This window comes from Panthera tigris, chromosome C2, assembly GCF_018350195.1.
Source record: "Panthera tigris isolate Pti1 chromosome C2, P.tigris_Pti1_mat1.1, whole genome shotgun sequence".
Taxonomy (NCBI): domain Eukaryota; kingdom Metazoa; phylum Chordata; class Mammalia; order Carnivora; family Felidae; genus Panthera; species Panthera tigris.
This window is the reverse complement of record NC_056668.1, coordinates 15,819,314-15,842,057: the sequence shown is the minus strand read 5'-3', so window position 1 is coordinate 15,842,057 and position 22,744 is coordinate 15,819,314. Positions and strand designations below refer to the sequence as shown.

At 39.2% G+C, this 22,744-nt stretch overlaps 1 protein-coding gene across 1 annotated transcript; it reads right to left on the bottom strand.

The window, feature by feature from the left end:
• Positions 1-1,137: 1,137 nt before the first annotated feature.
• Positions 1,138-15,980, bottom strand: CCT8 (chaperonin containing TCP1 subunit 8). Its single transcript, XM_007075040.3, has 15 exons — positions 15,799-15,980; positions 12,841-12,931; positions 11,920-11,999; positions 9,937-10,086; positions 9,301-9,481; positions 9,126-9,187; positions 8,108-8,245; positions 6,564-6,742; positions 5,791-5,857; positions 5,628-5,715; positions 5,429-5,544; positions 5,007-5,078; positions 4,764-4,928; positions 4,336-4,455; positions 1,138-1,359 (listed from the first exon to the last, which is right to left on the bottom strand). Exons 1-15 carry the CDS (start codon positions 15,856-15,858, stop codon positions 1,282-1,284), a joined length of 1,647 nt encoding a protein of 548 aa, XP_007075102.1. The 5' UTR covers positions 15,859-15,980; the 3' UTR covers positions 1,138-1,281.
• Positions 15,981-22,744: the final 6,764 nt, after the last annotated feature.

Here is a 22,744-nt window from a genome sequence, read left to right as displayed (position 1 = left end):
CTACAATTCTGCTGACACCATACAGTGTACATAAGCTGGGGTGTAGGCCTGACTCTGCTCTTTTTCTGTGAACAGACCCAAAGTAGACACTCCTGCGACTCTTAAGTAATTCAGTACCAGGTCCCCTTAATGCCAGCATGCCAGAGAAAGTCTGCGAACTGTCCTTTTACCCAAGCGAGCGCCAGCATCTGGAAGTTGCGTGCAATCCTAAACCTTAAGGCTCAGCCTCCGTTCTCTAAACTTCCATTACTCTCGACACTTACTACCTAAGACCCAGTGAGTCTTACGGCTTCCAAAATTTCCTTTCAAATACCAAAAACAATTTTTTTAAAAAATGTAACTTTTTATTTTTTAACGTTTATTCATTTTGAGAGTGTGCATGCGGGGGAGGGGGACACACTCCCAAGCAGGCCCTGTGCTGTCAGCCCCAAGCCCAACCCGGGGCTCCATCTCACAAACAGACCAGGACTTGAGCAGAAATCCAGAGTCAGATGCTTAACCGACTGAACCACCCAGGCGCCTTCAAAATGTTATTCAAAGACCAAAGATTATTACGTGACCAAGACATAGGAGTTAGCACATGTCCCATAAAATCAGTTGACCTTTCATGTTAAGTTTTTTCAAAACTCCTTACTTGATCTTAAGAAAAAATAAGATCTACTTTACAAAAACCGAATTTCTATTAGCAGATACGTTTTCAGTGGTATTACAACTGTCTTTATACTACACTGCTAGACTATTTTAACTAAGCCATTCAACAAATGGGTATTAAAAACATGTCCTCTCAAATCTTAGAATTCCCAGAGCAGAGATGTGAAAAAAAAACCCCTGAAATCCAGTCTGGGGGTTGACCGGCTTCCTGCAAAGTAAGGGATATCAAATATTTTTGGCCCTGTAGGTCACTTGGTCTCTATTCATGACTACTTCATTGCCATTTCCTTGCAGGAAACAGCCATAGACTATATGTAAATACAGAAGCACGGCTGTGTTCCAAAAAGGCAGCAGGCCAGATACACACAGGAACAGGTCCCTAATTACTTAAGTGGCTTGCCTTCAGTCCCACAACTAATTTCATTACCAAGGTTGAGACAAACAGGTCATTTACATCCAAGAACGGTGCTCATCAGACTATGAGGCTTCGATAGCAACCTGTTTATTTATCATCCAGCTGAGGATATAAACACAAAACACTTCTTAATTTAAGGAAAATACGAAAACATCAGGCAATTCCTAGACTATTACTACAAACGTAGTCTTCACCTACAGTAAAAACTAAGGCAGTCAATCATTTTGGTCATCATCCCAGTCTTTCTTCCCACTTGGAGGTTTGGGCCCACCGGCTGGTTTTGCCATGATGATCTGAGAAAACAAAACCATAAGCACATACTCATAAACTCAACCTTTAAAATGAAGAGAAAATATTTTTCTGAGGCTGATTCAAGATGAAGCAATCATCTCAACATAAGCAATCTGTTATAAACTGCATATGAGGCTCTATCAACATCAAGTTGTTAGCTTCCAGCAAAGCGTTTCCTGCTTTTATGGACATGAACGGCCACATGATCCACGCACGTTAGTAAAGGGCATTTTGAGACACGCACTTCAAGAACTCAATGGCCCTGTGAGCCGAATGTGAAAAATATCTGCATGCATTACTAGTATAAATCCGTCAGCTCGGCACCTGATTTGCTACTTATATATGAAGTTCGTCTTGCCAACCATCTTTATCCCAATTTCCTTGTGGTTTAGGAGCTTTAGGTCCACCTGCCAGTTTTGCCATTATAATCTAAAGTGGTTGGTACATAAACAAATATGTATAAAAATTTAATACTGAAATTTCCTAGTACCTGTAAAATGAAAACCATTCATGTGGTAGGAAGTGTGTATTCAAAAAACGTTACCCAAGTAGGGAGACTTCCCTGGTAACTTAAAAGAACACAGCAGGAAACCTCTAATTTATCTAGAATGCATTAACCAAGTACTTTGCAAATATAACCATCTAGCATTTTTTAAAGGATTCGTTTGGAGAAAAAAGGGTGGTGGCAACTCTGGGTTCAAATAAATTTGGGAGAAGCTAAATTAGCTTCCTCAAAGTGGAACTCTCAAACTCTAATCTACATTCTGAATCTCAAAACTATAAACAGTATTCTTTGCTTCCCAAATTGACAGGACTGAGATCTTTCTGTACAACATCAAGGGGTTGGGGATGTGTCTCAAGCAACACTAAACTGTAAAACATCTTCACCACCACTTCCAACAGATTCAGCACCCCTTTTCAGAAGCTTCTAGAGGAAATCTAACCTTGAAATCCTTGGAGTAACATTTTACTAATTGAGATTAAGTTCAGACTGAATTAAAGGCACTAAGGACAATTTTAGAACCTAAGTGTAGCTTGATTAAAAAAGACAGCCAGAACAACAGTTCTCAAGCTGGTAGGCACCAATCATTGCAGAGCTTATTTGAAACATACTCCTGGGGTGCCTGGGTGGCTCAGTCAGTTAAGCATCTGACTTCGGCTCAGATCATGATCTCATGGTCCGTGAGTTCGAGCCCCGCGTTGTGCTCTGTGCTGACAGCTCAGAGCCTGGAGCCTGCTTCAGATTCTGCGTCTCCCTCTTCCTCTCCCCCTCCCCTGCTCATGCTCTCAGAAACCAACATTAAAAAAAAAGATAATAAAAAAATAGAAAACTCCTGGCCTTCTTCCAGAGTTTCTAACTCAGTGGGACTGCTTAGGGGCCTGAGGATTTATATATAATTTTTCACGTTCTTAGGTTATCTTGATGCTGTTGATTTGGGGACTATATCTTGACAACTAGTGAAATAAACACTCGAACAAAGATGAACCCAGCTCCACATTATCCAACACTTAAAACTTGATTTACATGTCCCTTTCCAGACTATATACTATACAAAATTAGTTAGAACTATTAAAGAGTACAAGTTCACTATAGTTATTAACAAACTGGTTATTGATAGTCATGGGTTCTTCAGATCATGTATTTTAGCAAAGACCAGGGACACATAACAACGAACATCCTCTACTGTAAAACAGAGACTTCCCAGTTTAAAACCAAAACTGACAAGTGTCTTTGTGATCAAGGAACTTGTATTATTACAATTATTATGTCATTTGGGTAATGGACATTCAAAAAAGTTCCTCTATTAGAATTCCGGATTACCTCATGCTTCAATATACTCAGCTTCCCCTGTCCCTTTCTATTTTAAGCTTCCCCTATTAGCCACATGCTAATTTTTAAAACAACCATTTCCTTAGGCTTCTATTATCATTTCAGAACTCCAAAACCGCATTCTTCCACTGAAAATTACCTAAATTTACTGATATAAAAACACCTATTAGTAAATCCAGTACATGAACATCCAATTTATTTCCAATGGGTTGAAATTGGACATCCAGCTCCATTTTCTGGTCATCTCAAGCTAGGAAAAAATTGTTCTTCCTCTTACTGAGATGGAATGTTTGCTGTAATTACCACGAACTAGTCCTTGTTATGCCTAGAGTAAGTCTAATTTCCTTCTCGTTTAGTTTTTACCTACAACTTGCTTCTCCCAAAATTAATTTGGCATGATTTCCACCTAATGGATCTGCCCTAGGCCCCTTGCAATTCCAATTTTCCATTAAGTATTTACGAATAGTTTATTGCTTAATAATCAGTTTGAGAAATCTGCAAGAAAATGGATTTCACTGTTTTACTAGAAAACATCTTTTTGAAAAACTTTGAATTCAAGCTTATATCTGAACCTACCATTTTCCTCTGTGCCACAATCTCCCTCCCACTACCCTCTTGGAAAAAAAAGGTCAAAAATACTATGATTTTTAACACTTTTCTTTCAGTTCCTTCAAGATATAATTTGTCACACCCAGAAGAACTTTAAACACATAGATTCTACCTCCATGCACAAGTAGAGGTTTCGTTTTCCTTAAAGTTGGTGGCACACATGTGTTTCAGGGCTTTATGGGCCTTCCACATTCCACATTAGTACACAGTAAACTCCCTCTCCAGACTGCTTGTATAAAGAGATCCTTAGGCTAAAAAAAGTCCGAAAACTATAAACCTTAAGTTTGTTTTAACGATTCCAGTTTAAAAATGGCAGAAGTTTCTTTCACTGGAAAGATCCTTTCAAATTCGTTGAAATATACTAAATACAATTTAAAACTGTAACAGAAAAAAATAAATGGGCGGGGGGGGGGGGAACTTTAGAAACACACTTTTGAGTAGAATGAGAACTGTGCTATATTCTGGTTCCATAAAAATACACTACTGACCCACATGAAAATTAGTACTTTTAAAGATCAAAATTTCACTTGTAACTCACCTGATCCACCCTAAGTACAGTGACAGCAGCATTCGTAGCCAGTTTGATAGCCCAGTATTTTCCCAAGTAAGTGTCTAGAATACCAGCTTCCAACATGTCCTTTACAGCGGGAACTTCAGCCTGTTGGTACAAAACAATTTTCACTCCTTCACTCTAAATTCTTATGTGAAAATTAACTCAGTAACAAAACCCCAGGGCTCTTTGCCTGGATGTTGCCAGGCAAAAGTCCTCTCCTACACACAATATAAAATAAAGACTATTTTAAGGAAAACCATAGACAAACTCTGTCAGAGCTCTTTGTTATGAAAATCATTTGCTTAAAAAATCAGAACATTTTTGATTTTCTTTTAAACTTACTACTTCCATTTTTATATTACACATTCACGAAATAAAAGTTTAAATTCATGGTTTTTTTTTTTTCCAAATACCTCAATATCTAATCCAACATTTTTATTTCCTTCTTGATGTACTGCATAAAGTTTAGAGATTACTTCATTGGCTTTCACTCCAGAATTTTCTGCCAGTGCCCGGGGAATAGCTTCAAATGCCTCTGCAAACTTCTTAATGGCATACTGTTCCAGTCCAGGACAGGTCTACAAGAAAAACGTGTTTAGTATTGTATTTTATTCAAGGAACACGAAGGAAGGAAATTTATACAGAGAAAGCTATACCTCTCCATATGACGTGATCTGTTTGGCTAATTCGATTTCCGTTGCTCCACCTCCGGGAACAAGACGTTTATCCTACAATATGTAGTTAAAAAAAAAAATTTTTTTTTTTTTTACGAAGAAGCAATTTATAGTTTCCTAATCTTCTCAGACTCCAGTACTCCAACCAGACTAGAGGTACTGTTACTCAAATTCTAATTACAAATTTTGTAAAAATGGAATAATCTGGGCAAATTACCTTACTGTACGTAGGGTCTGGTATATGAAAGAGGAGAACCAAAGTGGGGAATGGGAGCAGCACACAATACCTCATCTGCATGTCCACAGCACTAAGAACATGCTTAAGCAACTGAAGGTACATTTAACTCAAGAACAACCATAAACTACCTTTAACAGTTAAAATTAAGATCACTGCTAATACTAACCCTTGTGAGAACTTTGAAAGTGTTAACACCGTCATCTACTGCCCTTTCTATATCATCCATCAGATTGTCTGTAGAGCCTCGAAGCACAATGGTAGAAATGGCACCATCTTCCTTTTCTGTCAATAAATTTAAAAATATTACTACAAGCAAATGAACAGCCCCCACTTAAATAAACATACTTTGCCCCATCTCCACATACCATGCTTAAAAACCACCACCTGTGTGTCTCCAACTTCTGAGAGATAAACACTGTCACAATGTCCCATTTCTTCAAGGACAGGAGGAGTCTGTAAGAAAGGGACTATTGTAAAACAAAGTAATTCCAATACATTGTACTATCTTTTAATGTCCAAAGTACATACCAATCTAGGAAGAGCTGTAGCACCAACTGTTTTACATAGTCTTCTGAGATCCCATTTGGAATTCAACCTTAAAAAAAACCCGAAGACCTTAATGAAAATTTCAACACCATTAGGCGCCACAATAAAATAGAGATGAAATGGGAAACTGTACACTGGTCCCCAAAAGTCACATTCTTTTGATCCTGAATTTAAGTTCAGAACAGGTTTGGACAGCACAGTGTAATCCACACACAGGTGTATACGGCAGTGTTCTAGAATTGGGAAAATTCAAGTTTCAGTAGAATGTCACAAGTTCTAGTTCTAAAACACTAAGGAAGGCCTGGGATACAGAAAACTTGCTATACTCTGGGCAAGCGCATGAGCTGTGAGGAAGAGGAGTGATTTATGCTGCAGATTTGGTTTGGAGGTGGGAACGGGTAGGTCAGGTGTCTGGTGTGCCCCACAAATGGGTTCAAAGGTTAAAAATGACATTCCTGATCCCACACTCTGACAGTGTGTACCAGGCTTGCGTCTGGTCTCTAATGTTTCTTTTGTCTGGAATGCTTTTCCCTCTTCCTCTTCAAATAACATGTTGATTGCTCCACCTCTCAGTGCAAATGTAAGCATTCTCACAGGTGTTTCCTGTCTCTCTAGATCAAGTTAAGTCCTGCTTTTGGAGCCAAGATGTTATATTTGCCCTTTTGTAACAGGCATGAATTCACCATGTATTGAATGTGTTTTGTGTTTCACCAGCAAAGGGCCATTTACAGGTTAATGGAATACAGCAGTCTTACCTCACCAACATGATATTGTACTTGTTGGCATAATGAAGAGCCATGTCTGCCACTTTGCCACCTGTTACGATGACATTTGCACCGGTATCAGCTATAGCTTTGACTTGTGCATCCATGAGATTCTCTTCTCCCCTACTAAAATTCATCAATTCTTCAGCAGTCTTTATCAGCACTGTTCCCTAGTAAGACAAACATGCTCTTAAGAACCATTTTAGTACCTTGGTGTCCGAAGTCACGGGGTAACATTTTACTGAAGAAATATTTGGGGAAAATAATGAGATTATACATGCATTATGAAATACAAAGTATGTATGAAACTCAGCTTATTCCTAGACCCCCCCACTCCCAAAACCGATGCATTTTCCTCTTTGACAGGCACTTTGATGGAGTAGTTGGGAGAAATACTGACACCTATTTTAGATATATTGGGCAGGTGTCTTGGCATTTGTCTTTTGACAAACATCAACTAGCGTACCAAAACAACCACACCGTGGTTCTGAATTTTTTTTTTCTAGAATATGGACTCAATGACTCTTCCTGGCCTATCGCCAACCTGTGGAACTTTTACAACTATGAACTCAGATTTTAAGAATTCTAGGGACCAAGACAGAAGTGACCTATAAACAAGAACTTCAAACTTCGTAACATGTATTTTTTAAAAAAAACCTATCAACTTCAAATTACATTGGCATATTTTGTTTCAGAATGCTATAGGACCTCAATGTTAAAATACATTAAGGAAGAGCACACAAGTATTTGTATTCAGTGAGCATTTTACTTGCCGAGCATGTAAGAACTACTAGAAGAGCTGTATACTAGAACATAAACAACACTGCCACCATTTCACGTTTCAAATTTAGTATCTGAATTAGGTATTCAGAAAAGAAAGGGAATCTGACTTTAAAAAGCAGATACGGGGGCGCCTGGGTGGCTCAGTCGGTTAAGCATCTGACTTCTACTCAGGTCATGATCTCGCGGTTTGTGACTTCAAGCCCTGCTTTGTGCTGACAGCTCAGAGCCTGGAGACTGCTTCGGATTCTGTGTCTCCCCCTCTCTCTGCCCCTCCCCCTTCACGCTGTGTCTCTCTCTCCTTCAAAAATAAATAAACGTCAAAAAAAATTTTTTTTAAAGCAGATATATAATCCTGGGGCATCCGGGTGCCTCAGATGGTTGAGTGTCTGACTCTGGATTTTGGCTCAGGTCATGATCTCACGGTTTCAGGGGATCGAGCCCTATGTCGGGCTCTGTGCTGATAGTGCAGAGCCTGCTTGGGATTGTCTCTCCCTCTGATTCTCCCTTGTTCTCTCTCAAAATAAGTATATAAATACTCCTGTAACATATATATACACACACACATATATATATACACATACATATGAGGGTATATATGTGTATGCGTATGTGTGTGTGATGCTACAATCTTCCTTAATTATGTAGTATTCACTGAAGAGCACAATCTCCACCTAAAAACTTAAAAATCATAAAATGTTAATCCGAATGGACAACCCCAAATTTTTACTTTTAAGGTTTTAAAGTCTACATACCTTAGTTTCAGTTATCATGCCATCAAAAGGACAAGAATACACTGCTATTTTTGCACTTTTGACAGATGTTACATCACCTTCAGTTTCCTTCTTAAAAACCATGCCATGCAATACTGAAGAGGAATAGATACCAGAGCCCTAAGGAGTTGAATACCAAAATCATCAGTGATCTCATGAAAATAACATCAGAGCTCAGTTGTTAATTCTTCATGTACCAAAAATAACGTTTTCCACATAACATAATATGCCAAGGGGTGACTCCTGGGAATAAGGAGTGGGGTGGTGGATGTAAAACACACCAGTCTACTTAAGGTAGAAACCACTCTGAGAATGAGCTATTAATGAAAGGGGGGCCTTCAGGGTACCGGGAACAACCAAGGACTGAGAATAACTCTTCTAAGTCATTCATTCAATCACTCACCAAATACCTGGTGCCAATGTACTAGGCACAGCTGTTAGTACTGGGGACAGGAGACGGAACAAAGCAGTACAAGTGTCAGAAAACGCACAGCATCTATGCATGCATGAGCGTGCACACAGATACACACACACCCTTGTATTTACGTAAGCTAAACTCAACTGCAATCACAGGTTTTACTACAGGAAGCACTAAATTTTTTAAATACAAAATACTCTTATTTCAATACTAACAACAGTAACATGTGAGTTCTATTACTGTAGATCAACAGAACATCTCATTCAAAACTGGTTCTGAAGGTTATGGTTTTAATTCAGCACACATGAAGAATTCAAAACACGTAATATTTGATGCATTATTCTCAACCTTCAAAGTTGTGATGGAAAAATGATAATTTCATAAGGAGATAATACATCAAACACCCTTTAAAATTTAATAGTAGTATTACAACCTTCGAATATCAAAATGTTACAAATGTAACAAAGCCCTAAATGTTCAAAATCTGAGGTAAAATTTGGGTTTTGATAAACACATACATTTTTTCTGTTTGCAAAATATAATGGACCTATTAGACAACACTTATGCATTTTCTAAACTTACCAGAATCTTACACACTCTGATGTTATCAACATTGAAATGGCCGGAATCAGGAAAAATAGATACTGTTTAAAAAAACGAGACACGTCAAAAGATGCATGGAGACAACAAAGAAAATATCTTAGTCTCATTAAAATATTTTTAGTTTGGATCTTTTCATTTACTGAGATTTACTCACCACATGCCTGAGCAATGAGCTTGGCCAGAAACACTTCATTGCCGTACTGTTTACTCATTATGGAGGTATGGAGCACAGAGGACACTTCATCAACATCCCGAAGATTTTTTGCAGAACAACACACTAAATCAGGAAGAATCTCATGGGCTTTTCTGCAGGCTATTTCATAACCTTCTATGACCTTAAATGTAAAAACCCAAAGTGTTTCTTCAGAAGACACAATTTTGACATGACTTTAAAATATAGCTTATTTTGGGACCCCAACGAATATGGGTATTTGTTTTCCATATAAAATGACAAAGCACTTTCAGAACAGCATTCGTGGCAGGACGTGCTCATCACGAGTGTAGGCTTTTGTGATGGCCCGAAATTGAATGCTGTCACTTATTAGCTGTTAAGATCTTGAGTAAGATTTTTTAAGTGTCACTTTCCTCATCTAAAATAAAAGAGAATTAATTTTTATTAATTTTTAATTACTCACACGATTCTTGTAAGGATGGACTAAGATACTGCATAGACAGCACATGTACTACAATGCCTGGCACAGAGTAAACTGCTCAATGTTAACTATTACTACAACGATGACTCTATACAGGCACAAATTAAATAAAAGTACATTACAAAATGAACACTCGCCTCCGAAACCGAGAGCCCAATTCTCAGCAGCTCTTCAGCTAGTTCCAGAAGGGCTCCAGCAAACACCAGCACAAAGTTTGTGCCATCTCCAACCTCTTGCTCTTGCATGTGAGAAGCCATTACGATCATTTTTGCAGCAGGATGCTGTACCTGGTAGAAGGGGTTTGAATTTTAAAGTGCAAAACATTTGATCCTGAAAGCAATGTGAAGTTTTTCATTTTCATTTCTTTAAAAAAAATTTTTTTTTTATTTTTACATATTTATATATTTTTGCCAGAGAGAGACAGAGAATGAGTGAGTCAGAGCACGAGCAGGGCAGGGGCAGAGAGGGAGGCACAGAATCCAAAGCAGGTTCCAGGCTCTGAGCGGTCAGCACAGCCTGATGCAGGGCTCGAACTCCCCAACTGCGAGATCGTGACCTGAGCTGAAACCAAGAGTTGGATGCTTATACAATTTAGCCACCCAGGTGCCCCTCATTTTCCGTTTTTTCTTAAGCTAATACACTTCAATCTCCCTGTGGGCCAGGTAACTCCAAAATCACACTGCTACATACTATTCAGTGCGGTGGCCAGAAGACAGTCCCAATCCCTCAGAGACTATCAGCACAAAGGCATCACTACAAATGCAAACAACCTGAAACCGTATCTTCTTTTGATGGCCAGTCACCCAGTACATACATCTCTGCACATAAGGTGCAGAAAATTACATGTCCACTAAGTTAAAAAAGTAATTCCAAAAACCAAACCTAGGCATTAAAAACCAAAATAACCACCCATTTAATCACGAGTCTCAATGCCTATGTACATTTCTATTGTAAGGAGTATCAATTGTGGCTTTTTAGAAGACAGAGGTTTCTTAAAAAAAAAAAAAAAAAAAAAAAAGGTATCAAGATTTTAAGTAGTCTATCCTTTGGATTTAGGGTTTAAAAACCAAGCAAGGAGTAACAACTGATAGCGGTGAGAACACTACAAAGTTGACACTATGGTTTTTATTGAGGCAATATTTCCATCATGGCTGAATAACTCCTGAGACCACCATAGCGTCCAACATTAACACTCACAAAGACTAATTCCTCCTTGTGGAATTAAATTTGTTTTGTTCACTACATTAACAATATTATTTAGTTATTTAAGCAGTTAGAGAAATGTTAACACACCTATAGTTTCATTTGAAAAGATTAAGCTACAATTCTCTAAGAGCTAAGTTCAGGACAATTTCTTGAAGTTGAAAACATCTTTCAACTACAGAGCAGCTAGATGAGGAAGAGTTCTCTGATGTTCAGGTGCCAGACTTTACTTGTAATTCTGCCTGCAGAATCTATTCTACACACTCTGCAATATCAAAACTGCAGGTAAGCAAAGCAAAATGCCACCATTTTTGTGTTTCATTTTCACAAAGCCAAAGACCTGGTTTAATTTTTTTTTTTAAACAACTGTTTTAAGTATCAGCTGTTTCTGCATTTTTGAATAACTCACTTTGGTGTTATACTCTACAGAACGAGACAGCATACTCAATTTGATATGATTATTAGCAAATGTATTTTTATCACAAGCAAGCCTCCATGAATTAATAACTTGGGAGATTTTTAAATTTAAGCAGCTAAAAAGTTAAAACTACATAATAAATTTTCAAGTTGGGAAAAAAATAGTCCCTTATTATCCTAAGAGGTTTCTTCTATGTTAAAATAGGTTTAATTTTGGGGGCACCTGGCTGGCACAGTTGGTTAAGCGTCTCTCTGACTCTTGATCTCGGCTCAGGTCATGATCTCACAGTTTCTGAGCTTAAGCCCCACATTGGGCTCTGTGTTGATGGCATGGAGCCTGCTGGGGATTCTGTCTCTCCTTCTCTCTGCCCCTCAACCTGCTTGTGTGCTCTCTCTCCCCCTCTCCCTCCAAATAAATAAATAAACTTTAAAAATATATACATATACACTCAATTTTTGACATCACCAAAACATTTCTTGGCTTCAAAGTAATGACCTACTTCTAGCTCTCTTAAAATAGTGGCTGCATCGTTTGTCACAAACAACTTCTCCAGGTGGTTGATAACCATTTTGTTCATTCCTAAAAAAACAAAAAACAAAACACAGAAAAAAAAAAGTTAGGGGGGGAAAAATAAGCTCAAATCCGTCTCCAAATACCCCCCAAAATTTAGTCAAGAAATATAAACTTGTATCTATTTCTTAAGGTAACTTTGTAAAAACTCAACACATATTATCTACTCTGGCACCCTAATGGGACCCCTGTCATTATTCCTGTCCTTTCTAATCTCCTATAATGTTTACCTGGGAGGATGTCAATCTTCTCATAGTTTTGTTCAATAAATGTAAATTACATTAACGTGTAGAAAAGACCAAAAAAATCTAGTTTTGGGGCGCCTGGGTGGCTCAGTTAACTGTCTGACTTGATTTCAGCTCAGATTATGACCTCAGTTTGTAGGTTCGAGCCCTGCATCAAGCTTTGTGCTGACAGTGTGGAGCCTGCTTGGGATTCTCTCTCTCCCTCTCTTGCTGTCCCTCCCCCCACAAAATAAATAAACATTAGAAAAAAAAGTATAGTTTTACTGCTTTCCATACATTTGTGTCAATTAAACTCAGTTGACGATAGGAGGCAAGAGAGATTTTCTCCCTTACATTAGGTACCATATCTCAATGGTGAAAGCTCCGTAATTTTTCTATCCTCTCAATATGATAAAAATTAACATTTTGATTCCTACTTTTCTAAAGAGATATGAGTTGTTGATTAAAAACTGAAAACATTACACTGGTGGCAATAAACTATACAATTACTTTTGTATTATGGCTAAAACTCAGTTTATGTATCATATTCTCACAGAATAAGTTTGAAGAAGCTAGCACACAAAATTCTAGTACTGTATCTTTTAAAACATGAATTTAGAAATTACCGTTTGGTCCATATGCTGTACGAGTTGTTTGGGCAAGCTCCTTGCAAGCCTGTATGTTCCTGTATACAGCCTCTTCTAATCCTGAAAAATGCTGTAAAATAAACCAAAAACAAAAACCCTTCTGATTAGACAAAACAGTGAAACACAATAATCTTCTTCATCTGTAAAATGGGGATAATAATAGTACCTACCTCACAGGACTGTTGAAAAAAAATCAAGCAAAGTTTATGTATGTAAAGCATGGTGCTTCAAATGATCCGTAAATTTGCTCACTGGTTGAATATAATGAAATTTTCAGAGACCACATGTATCTACTTACACGTCAAAACATAAAGCATATATAAAAATGTATATATATATGTATATATATATATAAAATGTAAAGCATGTACATATTTTTAAATGTTGTGAAAAGTACAAGAAAGAATGCTACGATCGATCAGCAAAAGATAAGATATTTTAGGTAAAAATACCTCTTCAGAGTTTATCATTACTTTTTGAAAAGTTGAAATATGGTATATTTCTTTTATTGTTAGGAGCCTGAGCATCATAAAACCATCAGTTTTCCGATCACTGGGAAATCCCACTTAACACACCTGCTGCCCAAATGTTTAGTATCCTGACTGCTGAACGCTCTTGTGAATTGCAACACAATTCCAATGCATACACATTGAAAAATTGCTTAACTGCTCACAATACGAAAATTCTCAAATTTTACACTGGACTTCTTTTAGAATTGAGATTTACATGTAGCTTCAGATGGGTTTCATGAGCTTCCAGTTTGTTCATGTGAACATTTTTATACAGTTGCTACGCCCAATAAAGGAGCCACTGGTCACATGTGGTTAAATTGCAAGTAATTAAAATTAAAAATTCGGTTTCTCCACTGCAGTAGCCACAGTTCCAGTGTCCAGTAGGCACATGCGGCTCATGGATACTGTACCAGAATGAATAGAGAATACTTCCATCATTGAAGAGCTTCTAGGAGACAGTTCTATCCTAGGCCATAAGACGTGGCTTTTATACTACTCATAAAAGGAACTGTCATCCAAACGAGGTGAATAATCATTACTTTAGAAGTAGTGTCTTTAGAGTCAAGGGTTGACGGACTCTTATGAAAGCATTTAGTCTGACCTGGCTTACACTCTAGTTTTTTCCCTTTACCCGTTCTCTGAGGAACAGCCATGTGATCATAAATCAGATCCCATCAACGGTCTGCCGTCACTCTTAGGATAAAATGTAAATCCCTCCTGAAGGCTACAAGGTCCTATATGTTCTGGTCCTAACCTACAGCTCCTCTGAAGTCATCTCTCACCATTTTTGCTTTCCCTTGATGAGCTTCAACCTCATTACCTCTCTTGCTGTTTTCTTTTTTAACAGGTCAAACTCATTTCATCCTCAAGGCCTTTATACTTACTGGTTTTTCAGCCTGGAATACTGCGCTCTTCAACCTTGGCTGATTCTTTCTGTCGCTTAGGACTAAGCTAAAAGTTTTTCCTTGAACATCTTATTTACTGGTTCTATCTATTCCTGACTCTTCCCTTTTTTGGGGGAGGCAGACTTGTTTACTTCATTCTCTACTACAGTACTTTCTATCTAATCTTTTTGTTTATTTTTACTACAGTATTCTTTATTTCCTTTATCATTATTTGAAATTATCCTGATTTGATCGTTTATTTCAGCCTCAAAATAAAAATTATGAAAAAATTGCAATCTTTTTAAAGTAAGCAGTCCATGGGGCATCTGGGTGGCTCAGTAGGTTGAGTGTCTGACTTCGGATCAGGTCATGATCTCACAGCTCGTGAGTTCGAGCCCCGCATCGGGCTCTGCGTTCACAGTTCAGGGCTTGGTGGCTGCTTCGGACTTTGTGTCTCCCTCTCTCTGTCCCTCCCCTGCTTGCACTGTGCGTGTCTCTCTCAAAAATAAATAAACGTTAAAAAAAATTAAAGTGAGCAGTCCATGTCATTACCTGCAAAGCTGTTTTACCAATATTTACATTAAACCCTGATATGTGATATGTTGTTATCCCAAAAGTGTATTCTGCAAACAATGACCTAGTTCCCTAAAACTGTTACTGTAAACTGCACGACAATAAATTAGATCTCTTTAACGAGGCATAGGGAATTTGGGGGACAAATAAAGCCAAGATTTGATTTGAACACAAGAGACAAATTTATCAGCAGTATATATTACGATGTTTTCACAAATTATGCTCTTGAAATACATTCATAACCTGGGCATAAAACGAAGTCGTTTTCATTAGCCCAGGGTGTCTCTTACACTTACAAAGTCAGATAGTTACAAGTCAAAGGTACCATCTTTTGGTCAATTTAAAGACGAGGCAAGGAAGATCTGGGGGTTGGTTTTACATCAAGCCGGCTAACCTAGTTGGGAAAGAATCCATTTGGATTGAGTAACGTTTGTCCTACCACAACGCACTGCTGCGAACGAAACGGGGAGCCCTCTAATTCTCATCTGAAGGAAAACCGTCGAGAACTGGCCCCTGTCCCTCTTCTCTCCGGATTACCCCCTCCTTGAACAGTGTCAACTGGCTTCGCGGTTCCCAAGCCTACATTATTCGACTTCACCCTCAAAACACCCTTTAAGGGTAGAGTGGCAAGTCAGCCCGGTTTTAGGGATGGAGGGAAAATGCACGAACGGCTTTCCTTTTGCCCAGCGAGGAAACACAGAATACGAATCCTGCGGCCTTGCCTCTCTCTTGCTCCTTCTGCCCGTCGACCCTTCCCTGCATCGGGGAAGAAAGAAAATACCCGCTCGCCTTAGTGGCCGAATCCCCTCCTTCGCCCCCCTTCACCGAACACCTCCCTTTCTGGAATCTTCTCTGCCTCCGACCGCTGTACCCAGGGAGCACACCCGGCCCGTTACCAGGCCCTTCTTCCCTCTAGCCGCCGCAGCCCTACGTCGACTCTCCTCCCTCTCCCTTCTTCCATTGCTTACCTTCGCCCCCTCCTTAAGCATCTGGGCAAAGCCCGGGGCCTTGGGGACGTGAAGCGCCATGGCCTCTGCAAATCGCCGTTCACGCGCTCGCTCAGAAGATGCCGGAGGAAGCGAGGGGCACGCAAAGCCTCCTGGGAACGCAGCGTGCGGCGACCTTACGCTCCTCCTTTCTTTCCAGCTGAGCCTGCCCCTTCCTTAGCCTCCTGGTCAGAAGCCTCGCGAGAAAAAGCGGTTCCCGCAGCCAGAACTGAGTTGACGATCCTCGATCTTGTCGATCGGTTACGGCACTCGCAGGGCGGGCCTTTGGTCTTCTGGCTGGCGCACGCGCAAGCGGTCGGGCCGTTATGACTCGTTCCGATTTAACCCCTTTGCCAAGACTCCAAGGTCGGGATATGTGATATTTGCCATCTGTGACCTGAAACCCACTCCTCCTAAGATTTAACTTGCACGAAATCTTCCAGACCCACCCACAAGGTCAGGGCTGGTGTGCCCTTCCCCCCTCACCTCCAGGCAGAGCACCTGCCTTCCCCCCCCCCCCCCCCCTCCCCCCCCCCCCCCCCCCCCCCCCCGCCTTCAAAATCTTTCTCTGGGCATCTGCTCTGTCTGTGAGAAGCGCGGGCGACTTAAAGGCGGTAAATAAAATCTGTAAGAATAACTACACACCGAATGCTCATATGTGCCGGGCTCTGTGTTATTTAGGTGCGACATTTTAGCTAAGGGTCGATCTTACAAGTTAACTATTGCTGTCTCCATTTGATACATAGAAAAGTTTATAAATGGTAATTTGTTCAAGATCACAGCGCTACTAATGTTAAACGTAGGATTCTTTTATGGATTGACTGACTACAAAACGCAAGTTCTTTTTTTTCTTTTTCTTTTTTAAATTTAGATTCAAGATAGTTATAGTGTAGTATTGGTTTCAGGAGTAGAATTTAGTGATTCATCACATAACACCTAGTGCGCATCCTAAGAAGTACCCACTTTAATGCCTATCACCCATTTAGCCCATGCCCCCCACCCCCACCTCCTAGCCATCAACCCTGTTTGTTATCTATGTTTCAGAGTAGGTAAGAGTACCTAAGAGTATGATTTGCCCCCCTTTCTGTTTTTATCTTATTTTATCCCCTATGTTCATCTGTTTTGTTTCTTGAATTGCACGAGTGAAATCATATATTTGTCTTTCTCTGACTGACTTATTTCATTTAGTATAACTTATTTTGTTTATTTCCATCCACGTTGTTGCAGATGGCAAGACTTCATTCTTTTTGATTGCTGAGTAATATTCCATTGTATATATGTACCACATCTTCTGTATTCATTCATCAGTTGATGGCTATTTAGGCTCTTCTCATAATTTGGCTATTGTTGATAGCATGGCTGTAAGTATTGGGGTGCCTGTACCCCTTCAAATCAGCATTTTTTTGTATCCTTTGGATAAATGCCTGCTAGTGCAATTGCTGGCTTGTAAGGTAGCTCTATTTTTAATTTTTTGAGGAACCTGCATACTGTTTTCCGAGTGGCTGACCAGTTTGCATTCCCACCAACAGTGCAAAAGAGTTCCTCTTTCTCCACATCCTCCCCAACATCTGTCCTTGCCTGAGTTGTTAATTTTAGCCAATCTGACAGGTGTGAGGTGGTACCTCATTGTAGTTTTGATTTATATTTCCCTGATGATGAGTGATGTTGAGCATCTTCATGTGTCTGTTAGCCATCTGGATGTCTTCTTTGGGAAAGTGTCTGTTCGTGTCCTCTGCCCATTTCTTCACTCATTATTTGTTTTTTGGGTATTGAGTTTGATAAGTTCTTTATAGAGTTTGGGTACTAACTTTATCAGATACGTCATTTGCAAATATCCTCTCCTATCCCATGGGTTGCCTTTTAGTTTTATTGATTGTTTCCTTTGCTGTGCAGAATCTTTTCATCTTGATGAGGCCCCAATATTCATTTTTGCTTTTATTTCCCTTGCCTCCAGAGACATATCTAGTAAGAAGGTGCTGTGGCCAAGGTCAAAGAGGTTGTTGTTTGTTTTCTCCTCTAGGACTTTGATGGCTTCCCGTCTTATGTTTAGGTCTTTCATCCATTTTGAGTTTATTTTTGTATGCAGTGCAAAAAAGTGGTCCAGGTTCATTCTTCTGCATGTTGCTGTCCAGTTTTCCTAATACCATTTACTGAAGAGACTCTCTTTTTTCCATTGGATATTCTTTCCTGCTTTGTCAAAGATTAGTTGGCCATACGCTTGGGGGTCCATTTCTGGATTCTCTATTCTGTTCCATTGATCTGAGTGTCTGTTTTTGTGCCAGTACCATACTATCTTGATGATTACAACTTTGTAATACAGCTTGAAGTCTAGAATTGTGATGCCTTCAGCTTTGGTTTTCTTTTTCAGGATTGTTTTGGCTATTCGAGGTCTTTTCTGGTTCCATACCAATTTTAGGATTATTTGTTCCAGCTCTGTGAAGAATGCTGGTGTTATTTTGATAGGGATTGCTTTGAATATGTAGATTGCTTTGGGTAGTATTGACATTTTAACAATATTTGTTCTTCCAATCCATGAGCTTGGAATATTTTTCCTTTTTTTTTTTTTTTTTGGTGTTTTCTTCCATTTCTTTCATAAACCTTCTATAGATTTAGGTCTTTCATCCACAAAATGCAAGTTTTTAACAATTACCTATATTCCTCTCTTCTGCTTCTTCCTGGAAATAGAAATCTCTTTTAGGAATAATTTCACACTGTGAAAGTAATCCATTCTTCTTGTAGAAAATACAGAAAATGTGAAGCAGAATGTTTTGGTTCAATATTTGTTCTTTGACGTGGACACTTGCAAATTGCTTTTTTTTTTTTTTTAAATTGGGACAGATTTGGTGTGCCTTATGTAATAATCAGATGTGTCCAGTGTATCACCAGTTACAACTTCTAATAAACACTTAAAATATATAATTATTGAAATAAAAACTTTTTCCCACCTTAAATCAAATGGTTTGTGAACCATCTGTTGGGAAACATTACAAGACACCAGGGCTTCTCAAAGTGTGGTTCAGGGACCTCTGAAATGCACCAAGACCTTTTTAGGGTCCATCAGGACAAAACTATTTTCATAAGACTATGACATCTCCTTTCCCATTCTTTTATTGGGAGTTTTCCAGAGATACACAGTGTGTGTGATTAAAACAATTTGAAGCATTTTTTAAAGTTTATTATTTTTTGAGAGGGAGAGAGAGAGAGAGGATCCCAAGCAAGCTCCCTGCTGTCATCATGGAGCCTGATGTGGGACTTGAACTCCAGACCATGAGATCATGACCTGAGCTGAAATCAAGAGTCAGATGCCTAACTGACTGAACCACCTAGGCACCCCAAAAACAGTTTGAATGTAAAGTGCATGGGAAGCCAGTTTTCTATTAAGCCAGATATAAAAGAGATTTGCAAAAACATAAAACAATGCCACTCCTGATTATTTGGTTTTGAAAAATAGAATATGTAGATTGAATATGTAGATTGTTTTGGGTAGTATCAACATTTTAACGGTATTTATTCTCCCAATCCATAAACATGGATTAACCTAAAAACTGTAGGTTAACATGTGATGGGGTATCACTGTTATTTTAAGATACTTAAAAAGTTATCTGTTTTAATTTATAATACAACCAACATTGATAACTATAATCCACACAAACAAAAGCTCATTGAGAACTTCAATAATTTTTAAGAGTAAAGGGGTCCTGAGACTGAAAAGTTAGAGGCCCATTGCAATAGATCAGTCCCGAGCCATAGAACCATTTGAGATTTTCTCATGGATTAGATAAAATAAACAAACAATTTTATTCATCTGCACCTGAGGATTACACATAAACATAACCAACACAAAATAAAACTGAAAGGGATTAAAAATGACACTGATGAATGTTATTAAAAATGACTAAGGAATCAAATTTGATGAGGACCATGGAAAATTAAACTTGAGGACAACTATTGATGAACCAAGTTTCCATGGAAAGTTTGTAATAAAAAATCAATCTCACATTAATTTTAGTAAATTGAAAAGGAAATGGAAATAACTGAAATCAATTAAAATTGTCTGTATGGTAATGTACCAAAAAATTAAATTGATTTAATTGCTAAGAAAAATGCTTTTTAGATGAAAATTCATTGCCTTTGTATTATTTGGGTTAAACTGTGTATTCATCAGCATGGAATCAAAACGTCGAGGGCAACATTTCCTCAGGATCCAAATAGCAGGTCAAATATTCTTCACTCGGGGTAGAAAAGAAACAAATTCTTTTTTAAAATTTATTTTGAGAGAGGGAGCATGAGCAGGGGAGAGGCAGAGAGAGAGGGAGACAGAATCCCAAGCAGGCTCCACGCTGTCAGCACAGAGCCAGATGCAGGGTTCGAACTCGCAACTGTGAGATCGTGACCTGAGCCAAAATCAAGAGTCAGATGCTTAACCAACTGAGCCACTCAGGTACCCCTAACATAGGTTCTTAATGTGGCTTCAAGGCCTAGGTTCTGGTCCCTGCTTATCTCACATGTATCTTCTCCCTCTTGGCCTTCTTCTCTGTCTTTTGGCCACAACTGCCTGAATAGTTCCTCCTGTCTGCTTTACTTCTGCCTCAGGTGTTAGCCTCTGCTGTTCTCTCTACCTAGAATGTGCTTCTGCTCTCTTTTGGCTGAGTTCATTCTACTTCAGTAAACAGACACAAGTTAGAAAGCCTTTGATGATGCTCAAGACATTTTCCATTGGTTATTTTAATAGCTTCTGTGTTTCCCCTTCATAGCACATATCAGAATTAAAAAAATTTTTTTAATGTTTATTTATATTTGAGAGAAAGATAGTGAATAAGGGAGGGACAGGGAGAGAAGGAGACACAGAATCTGAAGCAGGCTGTAGGCTCTGAGCTGTCAGCACAGAGCCCGACGTGGGGTTAGAACCCATGAGCTGAGAGATCATGACCTGAGCCAAAGTCTGAGGCTCAACCAACGGAGCCACCCAGGCGGCCCACCCTTATCATAACTGTAATGATAAAATTAGTTATAATCTTTCCTAACCAGTAGGTGGTGCTGTGTCACCAGCACCTTACTGGACATGGTGTAGAGACCTAATGGATGACCAAATGCCAAGTCAAGAATAGGAGACCAAAGAACGTGGAGGTGAAGTCTCTATTTGTCCCATCTGGACAAATGTGCTGTAAAACCAGGCAACAACAAAAAGCAATCAGAAGCGTTTGCCCAGGAGTTTGCAAACGGTCAAGGAGATTGTAGGTTTCTTCTGCTTTGATTTAAGAGTCCAGGTTCCTCTTGTTAGGTAGCAATGGAAACACATTGCTTCCACCATCCAGATGACTTGAGGATAAGGGGTGCCTCCCCCTTAGCTCCCCATTCAGGAGGAACTCCACTGTTGACCTGGGGATGTCTAAGCCATCTAAGAACTTTGATACAGACTCAGGTCATTAATTGTTTCCTGTGGCTACTTCTATTTTTTCCTCTTTCTTTTGTTTGCCTAAAGTTTTAACCTTTTTGCTTCAGACTTGTTTTAACATTTTTGCTTTGTCTGTGTGTTTTGATTTTTCTTTTTTCTTTTTTGGTATTCTTATTTAATTTTACCGATTCCCATTAGGTCTCTAATCTTCTGGCTTTATTTCTATACCCTCCCACCTATTTGTATTATCTGTTTTGTGTTACTATACCTTACTTTTCACTATTTTCTATTAAAATTTAATTCTTTTTATTTGATTTTGGGATTTTATGACTCATTTTGTATTGGCTTATTATTTTCCTTCATTTTTTTTCTTTGTTAAAATCTCTTAATTTTCCTTTGTAAATTAAAACTTTTTTTTTTCTGTTTTAATCAAATTTCTTTGGTCTTAGGGAATCTGTGTTCCCTCTCCAAGTTTGGGAATAATCCCATGGGAGTCAGGCAGCTGGGATTGGGAGCATCACTGGACTTTGGAGGATATGATTTGGTGTGAAAGCCCAGACATGCTTGTTCATGGTTGCTGCATTGCACTGAATTGCAGTGCAGAAGCAGAAAAGAGGATGACAAAAGACAAGCTCTTAATGGATTAATTCCATGTAATCAAGAGAGGTGGTTCCATGTCAGTTACCTATCAAACCAGATCACTCCCTCTAATCAGGGGAAGTAAGGAGCGAAACAGCAGACCAGGGGGATTGGGGAAACCCAGAGGAATGCAAAGAAACACCCTCCTCCCACTGTGTTACTTTCAGGTCTTCACCTCCCTCCAAACCTCCAACTCCTAACCTTCTATCTATGGGTTGGGGGCATGGTTGCACGAGATTGGGCCTCAGACTACCATGTCAGTCTCACGGCTTTTCCGGTTTCTGTCAAGCACACTTGAGGCAAAGGAAGGTCAAGGCCAAGTCCTGACTGATTTGGATGATAAAGATACAAGGAACCACAGAGGGGCTGGGAGATTTCAATGGCTGGGAAGTTGTGGGATACTCACTTGCTGAGGTGCTAACTCTAGACTAATTGGATTTATATTCTGCCCCTCTATTCTGCAGAGAGTAGAATAGGAAGATCCATACCTCATCAGAATGCTGGAGATGATGAGAAACTGCCTCATGACAACTTCCCAGAGGGGAGGGGAGGTGGTGAACTTTCTAGACCCAAGATGGAGCCACTCCTGTGCAGGTTGGCATATCAGCAACCTGAAATTTAGACTGCTCTTGTGTCCCTGGAAATGCTCTGCTTGACCAGAAATTCAGTATATCCAGTTTCAGCCAGTCCCCAAATGTCAAGCCAACCCTGGGTTTTCTCACCCCCAAAAAGGTTGAATCTGTGACCCCAGACAATACAATCAGAAATTTTCTATTTGTCTCTTTCTTATTTTTTTTAATGTTTATTTATTTTTGAGACAGAGAGAGACAGAGCATAACAGGGGAGGGGCAGAGAGAGAGGGAGACACAGAATCCGAAGCAGGCTCCAGGCTCC

Coding starts and splice junctions, on each gene's coding strand:
- CCT8 (XM_007075040.3), bottom strand. CDS start 15,858: ATGGCGCTTCACGTCCCCAAGGCCCCGGGCTTTGCCCAGATGCTTAAG. Junction 5,545..5,627: donor GGTGGTGGTTTTTAAGCATG/GTATGTGGAGAT, acceptor ATTTATTGACAG/AAAAGGAAGATGGTGCCATT. Junction 4,456..4,763: donor ATGTTGGATTAGATATTGAG/GTATTTGGAAAA, acceptor TTGTACCAACAG/GCTGAAGTTCCCGCTGTAAA.